Below are 11630 nucleotides of genomic sequence, written 5' to 3' on the forward strand. Positions count from 1 at the left end.
ATATATATATATATATATATATTTTTTTTTTTTTTTTTTTTTTTTTTTTTTTCCTAAAGGTAAACAGAGAGGTTATTAAAAAAAACTCACGGACAACCTCGTGAGGTGTTAATCTGCAATCTATGATGCCGCTCTGGTCCTACAAGCACATCCTGTTTATTTTTGCTCCATTACTATGACGACCAGAAGGACGCGAAAAGGTGCAGAGAGAGCTCCGTCTCACCTCCATCCCAGACGATCAACAGGTCCCCTCAGCTCCGGACGCAGAAACCCCCTCTCTCTCTCCCTCTGTCTCTTCCAGCTCTTGCAGCAGCAGCAGCAGGATAAAACCACTTTTTACAGAATCAAACAGGTATGACCCCCTCACTGATTCCTACAGGTAACCGACAGGCGGTAAATAAAACAAATAAACTCTGGAAATAAAGAAAGGGATGAGCACTTTTATTACCCGGTGCTGAGCCGGAGCGGCTTGAGAGCGCACCGCGCAGTGCGCATGCCCCCCCTCACAACCCCCCCGTCTTTGATCTTCAAGCACAAAGAGCTCATCCCTGTGGGGGCTGATGGGAAAAGAGCTGCGTCCGGGTCACCTGTGACAAACCACACTAATCAGTAATGCTCCTCCGGTTTATTTATTTATTGACATTCAAGTAAATAAGTACCTGATAGATAGATAGATAGATAGATAGATAGATAGATAGATAGATAGATAGATAGATAGATAGATAGATAGATAGATAGATAGATAGATAGATAGATAGATAGATAGATAGACTAGTTGTTTGGTATTGTATTCATATTATTAATTTGTTTTTTTCCTGTTTCCATTGTTTCTGAGACATTCAGGTAAATTTAAACAAAATTAGTCAAAGTACAGCCTATTGATATACTGACAGAATTGTGCATATTTGTTTTTTAGGCTTGTTTGTTGTTTTTTTAGGACATTAAAGCAGAGTAGTAGCTGCACACAGTTGCTGACTGTTTTCACAATGAAGCATCACAGTAACAAACTTTAATTTGTCACCCACCGCCTTCCACGCCAAGAGTTTAAAACTAAAATCATCTCAAGCTAAAAAAGGGTCGGCGTTACAACCATATTGGTCATACCTTATGAATGAAATTATGCACAAACTTGTGCAATGTTGTGAGATGTGTTAGCGCTCAGAGGATGTGTTGGGGATCACTCTCAGCTTCAACCAAATTTTAGCTCAATGTCTGTAAAACGGATCAAGTTGTGTTTGCCAAAGTCACTTTGAATATGGTTCACTCCAAAAGGCAATCAGTTGACGATGATCACTTTGCCTTCGATTGCGGGTGATAATAAAAGCGTAATGAGTTGCAATTGTTAGAACAGTGTACTTATCCACTACGGAAAAAAAATGCACATTCAGAAAAGAAGGTTTTCCCCATGTGAAAACAAGTTAAATGAACATGTGTAACACATGCTCTGCACATGTTTGGAACATTTTAACATGCTCATGTGGCCATGCGTATTTCCCCATGTGAAATATATGTTAAATTCATGTGTTGTTTATTTTTTGTACACTGGAAAAAGTGTAGCACAGAGTTGTTCATTCAAGCTAATAACTACCATTGAATACAATGTAAAATAATTGACTTGGTTGTGAAAGTCTATTTTTTTGCATTCTGAGGTGTCAATTTTGATTCAGACTGAATTAATAACACTTCTGAAGGGAAGAAAGCAAATATTTTGGTTCCTCTCAAAACATGCTGAAAGGAAATGATGTCATATTTTCAATCTGAGTCACGTGAGAAGAAGTTGGGGAGAAGTGCTTGGAGAGCTTCGTCCGTTTCGGCATGGGGAAGAAGGAATGATTAACGTCCGAGCACGTCATCAAAGAATAAACCTGCGGTAAGTACTAAACTAAGCTGATGTAAACGTGTCTTAACAAGCCTACAATTGTATTAATGCAAAAGACTGAGTTAATGTCACCTGGTTAGCAAGCTGAAAGTCCCGCCTAAATGTGGGTATCCCAGTAAACGCTTTCTTTTTCGCTGGGTTAAATGTGGTGTAATTTCTGAACTTACACGTATTTCACGAGAAATATAACTATGTGTACATTGTTCGGTTGTAGCTGGAATTAATCAAGGTAGGCATAATTCGTTACCAATCAATAGCTTCCACCACGGTTAGCTCGGCTACACGGTGAACTTGACTAGCTTAACCCATGTAAAGCCATGTTAGCAATTAGTCTAGTGTGTTTATACCACTATGATTGTAAAGTCCCAGTTTGTTAATGGTAGCGAGGCCCGTTGAAAATTAATGGTGTTTTGTGCATGCATTATACTTGTATGGTATGGTCGGTGATGTTTCCCAGTGTTCGCCATGCTGGTTTGTCCAACTGTTAAAACGGTTTCACAGGATATGCTCTCGGTAAGCGAATCTCCTTGTTAAGCCTTAAACTTTTTGTTCGGCTCTACAACTGGTTTTCATGCATTTTGTTCACGACACTGCCCCATTTACTGTAGGTTAAGAACTTCATTTTCCGAATGCATTGTGTTTTCAGAGATATGTCATGGCATGCTGGCAGGTATCTTATGAAGTGTGATTTCGCACGTGCCCATTGTTAAAATATCGTTGAGCCAGTAAAACTGTTGGGTTGCAACGTTCAGAAAAACCTAATGAATGTGGAGACAAGATTAAGTGGACCAAACGATTTAATTAATTAATTTATTTATTTTATTTCAGTCGAAGTGGTCTGCAAGATCAGTGTGGCAGGCAGAGTGCTTCAAAAAGTGAACATGCCAACTTCAACCAAGCTTACTCTATTAAAGCAAATCTCTAATGAAAGGGGGGGGGCAAGTACAGTGTTGCATTTGCCTGCAGTCATTTTTACATTAGGGTGGCTCTGATTGTAAGAGCGCAGTAGTAGCTATAATGATGTTGAATGAATGAATTTCTGTGTATATCTTAGTTCATACAAAACATGCAGCTCAATGTTCTTTACTACCGCTAGACTCAACATTGTATTTAGATATATAGATTACCAGACTGTCATTAAAACTAAACAAACTAAGATTTCTGTTCATTGCATTTTCTAAATATTTACTGGTCTGCTTTCCTTTTTTTAGGTTGGATGTGGAAATGCAAAGAATGCAGCAAGCATTTTTCAAGAAGATCTGAGATACTGAAACACTTGAGAATTGACCATCGGTTTCACGGTAGGCGGCGTCCCTATCCATGCATCCACGCACAATGTCCCTGTTTGTCCAAGACATGGAATGGTCTTCAGAAACATCTCTCTAGAAATCATCCTTCTCTGGAGTCCCAACAAAGACACTCTTCTTTCAAGTGTTACATTTGTGGAAACAATCAGCTTTCTACTGAGCACGTTTTTTTCCAACATATCTATGAACATCTGAGAAAATATGAAGTAGTCCCATGTATGTTTGATGGTTGCTCATACAAAACCAACATATACAGCAGTTTCCGGAGCCATAAATGGAGAAAACATCAGTCATGCACCATTAATGACTTTAAAAGTGGAATAGTTGTCACGTCACTCATTTCCAATCCATCTGACTATGACTTGAATGAAGAAATAGAGCTAACCACTGAAGAGTCAAGAGATTTGGAAAAGGAAGTTGAACTGAAATTAGCTTCACTTTTACTTAAATTAGAACATACATATTTAGTCTCGGCTACAGCTGTAAATGAATTGCTTGAGGAGCTAGAACATCTCATTGGAGATGTCTCTGTGCCGGGTAGTATAGCAGCAATTAACCAGCATTTGGAAGATAATAATTGTCATGTGGAAGCATCTGTTGTTCAACAATTGGCCACTTTTCTTTGTTCTTCACACCCAATTCATAAAGCAATAGGGAAACAAGGGCCATTGTCTACTAGTTGGAAGCGCAAGTCATATTATAAAAGAGAATTCTGTGTAGTGTCTCCCTTGGAATACATTCTTGATAAAAGAAACCAAAAATCATTGCAGTATGTATCTGTGCTGAAAACATTGCAGCAAATTCTAAATTCAGATGTAATTCTGGCAAAAACTGTGCATTTGAGAGAGAGATATCAGTCACCAGAGAGCGATCAAACAGTATATAGTTGTCCTTTTGATGGTGATTTTTTTCAGAAAAACACACTTCTGTCTGCAGACTGTGCCATTTCACTAAATCTTTATGTAGACGAGTACGAAATCTGCAACCCAATTGGGACATCACGGAGAAAACATAAAATCTGTGCCTTCTATTGGACTTTAGGCAATCTGATCCCTGGTTGTCAGTCTTCACTGTCATCAATTTACTTGGCTCTTCTAGTCAAAAGTGATGATTTGAAAGTGTATGGCTATGAGACTGTACTCGAGCCACTCATAAGTGATTTAATTTCATTAGAAGAGCACGGTGTCTTTTTGCAGAAGTTAGGGAAATGTGTTAGGGGAACGATCCAGTGTGTGATAGCCGATAACCTTGGAGCACATGGTATCGCTGGGTTTGTTGAAAGCTTTTCAAGTGGTCACCTGTGTCGATTTTGTACAGCATCTAGATCAGAAATTCAAACTAAAACTGTAGATAGTGGAGTGTTTACATTAAGAACAGAACAGATTCACTCAGAACACCTTAAAATCCTTGAACAAGATTCTCTAAGTAATTTCTGTGGTGTCAAGAAGAGATGTGTCCTCTCTGAGAAACTCAGTCATTTCAAAGTTACCACGGGTTTCCCCCCAGATGTTGTCCATGATTTATTTGAAGGAATCGTACCGGCAGAGATTGCGCTTTGTCTTTCTGTTTTCACATCCAAGAAGTACTTTACTCTTGCATATTTAAATGAGTCCATACTAGCTTTCCCCTTTAAGTGGACAGACAAAGTTAATTGTCCCCATCCAGTGCCATTGAACTTTGCATCTCGAAAGACAATAGGAGGCAATTCTCACGAAAACTGGAGTCTCTTAAGGTTTTTCTCATTCCTTGTCGGCCAAAAGGTACCTGTGGATGAACCAGCATGGAAAATATTGGGTGACTTAAAAGATCTAGTGGAGCTTATTGTCTCACCTGTCCATACAGAGGAATCAATCGCGTATTTGAATTTCAAGATATCAGAGCACAGAGTTCGACTTCAAGAGGTTTTCCCAGACTACCGTCTACTGCCTAAGCATCATCTTTTGGAACATTATCCTCAGCTAATTCGTAAATTTGGACCATTAGTCTGTCTTTGGACTTTGAGATATGAAGCCAAGCACAGTTTTTTTAAAAGAGTTGTTCGTTATACAAGATCTTTAAAGAATGTTTTGCTGTCTTTGGCGGAGCGACACCAATTTCATATGGCACAGCAGATATTTATGTACCCTCAAAAACCTCTTCTGGAAGTGTCAACTGTCTCAACTCTTTCTGTTGATGTGTTAAAAGAAGATATTGCACAAGCTATACGGCTCAAGCACCCAACAATGGATAATGTGTGCCTGGCTAAAAGTGTCACTTTCAATGGATTCAACTACAGAAATGGAATGATACTTGCACATGGGTCTTTGGAAGGGATTCCAGAATTTACTGAGATCATCCACATGTTTATTCTGAAGGAGAGACTTTTTTTCATTGTTAAGAAACTGAGAGTGTGGCACTGGGAACACTTCAGGGCCTTCGAAGTTGAAGTGAGCCCTACCAATGACATAATACTTGTGGAATCAGATGAACTGACTGATCCATATCCCCTGGTAGCTTACACTGTGGGAGGAGTGCGTTTCATTACCCTGAAAAGATATATTCAAATTTAAGGTATGCATAATATTTTTCTCTTTTTTAACATTTAAGATCTGCATATTCATGAAATCATTCTATTTTAATGTAATTCATTCTACTTATCACTTTTCAAAATCTGCACTAAACTGACACTGTACTAACTTAAAGGTAGAGTATGCATGGTGGGCAGAATGGGTATTGCAACTATGCAGCCCATTGCAACTGTGCTGAATATTTCTAATGGGATATTTTCCAGAATATTTACTTAGTATTAACCTTGTATTTACTAGGTGACAAAAATGCCTACTTGAAATTTGAAATGAATATTTAGAATGGCATGGTGGTGGTAATTATTTGTGAAAAAGGTAACATTTGTCAATGGGCAGCATGTTTTAAGGAAATTAACTTCTAAAAGAATTACATGACCTGCCTCTAATGTGGCATGGATAAACCGTGTGACTAGACTAACCTTGAGGGGCTGACATACTGTGACAATGGACTAACAGACAGGGGCACTTGTACTGATATAAAAGGGGTGCATACGCATTGTTTTATATTAGATTAACTTAAAGGGGCACTGATGCACCTTACTTATTACAACTCAAAGCTTTCATCTCATCTGTATGTTGACACAAGGTGGTTGTGAATGTGAATTAATAATTTCTCTTTCCTTCTGTCTTTCGTTTTATTCTCCTGCCACCCAGGTTTTGACTCCAGCTTCCTGAACATCACTGACTGTCAGGGCATCTACATCAACAACTCGAGATCCAACTTTGCAATATGGCGACTCCCGTCCGACTCCTCATCTTGTTGGGTGACGAAAGCGCTGAGAGGATGGAATTATCAAGGGTGCCGGACACAGTTGAGGAGCTCATTGAACAGGTCAAAAATGTATGCAAACTTTCTGGAGACATCAGGCTGCAGTACAAGGATGATGACTTTGGTGGAACATTTGTTAACTTGAGCGCAACGTCCATGATCAAAGACCTTACTACAATCAAGATCATACAAGCTGCTCCTGATATTGTTCTGAGTTTCATTGAAAGTGTCCCATCTGATCTGAGTGACTTAGACACAAGCCTTTCCTCACGAAACACTGATACAGATGACACGGTCATACTCAGCCACAGCTCTGACAGTGAGGGACTGAGAAAAGAGCCGTGGCCAAAGGAATTCATCATCCCGCCTTTCTCCCTCGAAACAGAAGGTCAACTTCAGCGAGGGAATTCAGAATATGCACAGAACCAAACCAGACTGACACCTTCATCAAAAATGCTGTCCGACATACTGGAAAGATTGGCAGAGAAGATTTTTTCCTACAAGGCGTACCCCACTGATGCAGACCTGAGTGATGTTGCAGAGGCTCTGACAGGGAAACATCCCTGCCTGAGACAACCAGACTCCTTCAATGAGAGTTATGGATGGAAACTGAAGCTCAAGAGCAAGATGAGCAACTACCGCACTCAGCTGAGGTCACATGGACTTTCGTCTGAGCTCATGGTGAACACACTGAAATCCAAATCACGAGAAGATGCTACTCCCTTCCCAGCAAAGAATGTGAAAAAGGCGAGAAGAGGTGAGACCAATTACTATCCTCAACCCAGCGGAGACAGTCCAGAAAACCTTGAGAAAGAAAGAGCATCTCTTCTGACTGAAATAAAGATAAGAAACAATGAGAGAACCATACGGGAGAAGATGGCCAGGACTTTTCAGTTCAGGAGGCAAGAGATTGTGGATCAGAAGCCAACCATCGATAACCTCATGGAAAGATGGCCAGCTTTATTTCAGATGGAAGAGGTACACTTTTTACAACTTTTTGTATACTTAAGCCCATAGATGAGAAAATGTTTTGTTTTTTTTATTTTCTTTATTTCACATTATTCTTAAATTTTAAGTGTATTTCGCAATGTTTTCTTGTGTGCAGGTTGATGCAGAGTTTCTGCGGGTTACTGCAGTTCCCCTCCTGACCAGATTTATGGCGCACCTGGACAAGCACTCCCCGCAGCTGCTGAAGATCTTCAGAAAGAAAGGAGGGATCACTAAAGCAAAAACTGCCACGATCCTTGAGTTTCTTGACCAGGTATGATGTGCAGTATATAATTAGCCACTAACGACAGCCCTCAATCCTTCTACATGAAGAGGATGTGCAGATGATGTGCAATTGATGTACATGGCATTGTTATTGTGTGCCAAGTTTTGCACCATATTCACTATCAACCATTTAAAAACAGAAAAACATGTGCCACCTATGAGTACATTAATTTGTAGTAGCGCATAGAAAATAATTTCTGCACCTGTCACTGCACCTGTCACTATAGGAACCCAAACAGGAGCCATCCAGTCTGTCTTCATATTTAAAGAGGGACTACTAGTGACCTCTGGCAGATGTACTAGAATGGCTTTACATTTTCACTGCTTTCAATTAGTCTGCCATGGATTCAGTATTGACCAGGCACACACTGTAAAAGCACTGTTTATGGTAGAGCTGGGAATTAAGTTGCTAGACTAGTGTACACATCGCATAATAACCATTTTGATTGTCCCTAAAGGGTGCTGATGCAGATTTCAGAAGGGAGTGTATCCTCAAAGCTCTCATCATCTACCTGGGAGAACGTGTTGAGGACCTTATAAAGGAATACATGGTATGTCCAGATATTTTCTGTCACAATGATGATTCAACTTTATTCATCACGGGAGACCACCTATGCCATTATACAGTATATAGTGATTAATGAGGTGTGCCAGACTGCAGTTGTTCAGTTGCATATTTCGTATATTTTGCCTCAGGTCTCCCAGAAAGATCAAGCCGAGCAGGAGCTGGAGAGGACCATCATGGCAGTCTTCGTCTTCAGAGAGAATTCAAGCCTTCTACAGCAGCCCCAAGACGTTGGGATTGTCATTGATGGTGTGGAAGTCCTCAATGAGTTGCCTTCTCTTGCAGCTGGAGTGGCAATGCTCTTTGGACTTTGCTATGCTCTTAACATGGAGTATCCACAGGGTTTCAGGTTCACCTTTGAGGCCCTTCAGAAGATCCTGATGGAGCTTGGTTCCAACAAGATGACTTCCAAGATTCGCAAACTCAGTGGTGAACTCAAAACTGCACAGTAGTGTATATTTGTGTGTGCTTAATGTGTGCATGTAGTTGCCACTGGCATCTATTTAAGAGGTAGACCACCTCACAGCACTTTGTTATACAGGCTCACGGGGTCACTTTCATGGAGTGCTTTTGTTGGAATTTTAGTTCTTTGATGATGTTTAGAGATGCAACATTCCTTCAAGTTCAGATGTGTTTGAACAGTACAACAACAGTGAATGCTTTCTGTCCATTTAATTTTGCTTGATAAGCCATATTGTCTTTATTTCATTGCTCTGATGTAGAGCAACAATGACATGTTTATATTTGTTTGTCTGAACATGCAACTTTTTTTGTCCTTTTTTACTTGAGGAATAAATGGCTTAGAAAAAAACTGTTGCTGGAGTGTGTTAAGTGTGATGTGAGTGATGCAAATTGTTTATGAAACCAAGTTTATGAAATATAAAAAAAAAGACTTTCATGGTGCCAATGAATTAATTAATGCAAGGTATATATATTTGATGGGTTCAATTTCAATATATTAGTTTGGTTCCAAAACTAAAATGTAAATAATTTAACTTGGATAAAGGTGAAGAATTAATATTGGGTCAAGTAAAGTAATATGGTTTGAGTCAATATTAAATAGTCATGTTGTACCAAACCACTTTATTTAGATTCTGTGAAGTCAAATATATTAGATGCAACAAATGGACATCAATTTTTTTAATTTAAGCTGGGCCACACTTTTTCCAGTGTAGAAGAATATTTATTTATTTATTCCAGTCATAATTAGCAGGCTACATTTTTAAAAAAACGGGATGTTTGTTTTCTTTTTTTAAAGCTGATGACCTTTCAAGCTTCAGTCTGCATTTATATTCCAGCTTTTCCTTCATCCACCAGTGTGAATTTATTAATAAATTTTCATTTTCAGACCTAATCTCGATGGTCTTTTACTCATCCAACATTTCCACCTCACTGGGCTATCTGATTTATGCACATACTGTACAGTTTACTTTATTTTTATTTATTTATTTATTTGAATGTATGTTGTCATTGTCTTCAGACTGGGATTAGGAGACTGTGGTGAATCTTTAAAGGTCGAAAAGATGGATAAAGTAAGAAACAAAATCTGCACAAATTGTCCTCATATCAATAGGTAATTTTTTTGTATGCAAAATTTGTGACCGGATGCAAATTACCCCGTGTGTTTGTTTACCTATGGAAACAGCTGAAATTACTGAAAATTGGTCAACAAAGGCGATGCCTATGGAAGAGGTAATTGGGATAAAAAAGTCCAACAATTCTGGTGTGTTCATATGTATTTAGACTAATTTGTAAAGTATCCATATAAAAAGATAAGTTAGGTTGAAATGGTAACCTTGTTTAACAGAAATTTCACAAAAGTAGTGTGTTTGAATGCTTACCTTCGGTTTTATGATACTCCACCTCCCTGTTAGATCCTGAAGATTTGTTCTTAACAGTTGTCTTACTTGAATTTTCTCTTTTCTTTTATATTTAGCAGCAAATTCACTCATGTTTCCACCTGAAAGTCTTCTTTGGGATTCTACACTTGTCTTATTCCACCACATTTGTTTACCTACACAGACTACAGCCAGCCTCATGTCAGTTACGTGACTCAGGTTTCCACGTGGTTTTCAGGATTCAACATAGTACTTTGTTTACATTGAGTGCATGCATTTCAGATTTATATATCAATATATATGGAAAACTACTGGAGTAAACTTTTTCAAACTGCACCTTTTCATGTAGTTCAGGATAACCTTTTTAGGTTTGATTTCATACTTTACAATTGTTACCATTTACGTTTTCCAGAGCAGAACTTGCTCACCTTGATTTAGCTAAAAATGTCACAAAAGTACTGAGGATAGCTGGTGGCTTAGGCAGAAATGAGTTTCCAGGTAGGCCTGATTGAAACACAGCGGGCCACCAAATATAGCCTATCTGGTGGAATTCTGTTTGTAAAAAATGGAAATACTTGTATTTATATGTTAATCCTGTTGTTTATAGCAGTGGTCCTCAAACCTTTCACTCACAACACCAAATTTTGCTCAGGCTGGAAAAAATGTGCTGACATTAAATGAGCTAATATATAGGTACTTGAAGACATAAATTCTATACAACCTAACTATAAATTCATTAGGTTGTCACTTTTAGGATTATAAAGAATGTTGTTGGACCAAAAATTCGAAATTCCTCTGTGGCTGTCGTGCATAATCAGAAGCAATAAGATTAGACAATGATTGGAATTTTGGGTATGTTTTCCATACATCTTAATTTATTTTTGATACATTAAAAAAAGAAACAAATCATTTTTGTGGGGATGGCTCTGGCAGGTTGCAAAATCTCAGATTCTGTGTTTGGAGCCAAGACTGCAGAACCACTAAAATCCCACCAACCTATAGTTGAATTGCACAGCTCAGAGAATGGAAGGCTCTGAAATGAAACTTTAACAGCAGTATTGTTGACATTGGTTAGTAAGATCATTTCATTGGTAGCCTCCATCAGAGCGGTTTATTATTATGATTAATAATATTGCTTTTTATTTTATTTTATTAAGTGCCAATTGCCCTGCCATGCCCAGTCGGAGCCACGACCCAGGGTAGACCAGCATAAAGACTGACGCTGTCTGAGCCGCAGTGCCCCCCCCCCACACACACACACACACACACACGGCATCCCTCCACCCACCACACTGCCAAGCAGGACTCAGCGCCCCTGTGTGTGTTCACACGGCAGGTGGAGCCCTCCGTCCAAAGATTCGGGAGCGAGCTCCAGTTCCGTGTTTTCCACCAGACACCTCCCCCTCTCATACTTCACCTCCCCCCCACCCCCATCG

At 39.1% G+C, this 11630-nt stretch overlaps 2 protein-coding genes across 3 annotated transcripts in view; one reads left to right on the top strand and one right to left on the bottom strand.

Annotated features, from left to right (window-relative positions):
• The window catches only part of si:dkey-92j12.5 (multiple PDZ domain protein), a 60990-nt gene extending 60407 nt beyond the window's left edge, over positions 1 to 583 (bottom strand). The window contains exon 1 of the mRNA XM_017425813.3: positions 224 to 583. The gene's annotated coding sequence lies outside the window, so the exon portion shown is untranslated. The remainder of the gene's footprint in view (positions 1 to 223) is intronic.
• A 950-nt stretch (positions 584 to 1533) lies between these two features.
• On the top strand, positions 1534 to 9168 carry LOC108241511. 2 transcript variants are annotated; one of them, XM_017425696.3, is made up of 6 exons: positions 1535 to 1870; positions 3091 to 5736; positions 6405 to 7497; positions 7625 to 7780; positions 8250 to 8342; positions 8488 to 9168. In XM_017425696.3, the coding sequence occupies exons 3-6, from the start codon at positions 6481 to 6483 to the stop codon at positions 8806 to 8808; spliced, it is 1587 nt and encodes a 528-aa protein (XP_017281185.1). In that variant the 5' UTR covers positions 1535 to 1870; positions 3091 to 5736; positions 6405 to 6480; the 3' UTR covers positions 8809 to 9168. The 2 variants fall into 2 exon arrangements, with proteins under 2 accessions (XP_024863713.1, XP_017281185.1); XM_025007945.2 differs by lacking the exons at positions 6405 to 7497; positions 7625 to 7780; positions 8250 to 8342; positions 8488 to 9168 and having other exon boundaries at positions 1534 to 1870; positions 3091 to 5984.
• The last annotated feature ends 2462 nt before the right edge of the window (positions 9169 to 11630 follow it).

This window comes from Kryptolebias marmoratus, linkage group LG3 (assembly GCF_001649575.2).
Source record: "Kryptolebias marmoratus isolate JLee-2015 linkage group LG3, ASM164957v2, whole genome shotgun sequence".
In the NCBI taxonomy this organism is placed as follows: domain Eukaryota; kingdom Metazoa; phylum Chordata; class Actinopteri; order Cyprinodontiformes; family Rivulidae; genus Kryptolebias; species Kryptolebias marmoratus.

Bases quoted from the DNA above. Each gene is read 5' to 3' on its own strand.
- LOC108241511 (XM_025007945.2), top strand. From the start codon at position 3,096: ATGTGGAAATGCAAAGAATGCAGCAAGCATTTTTCAAGAAGATCTGAG.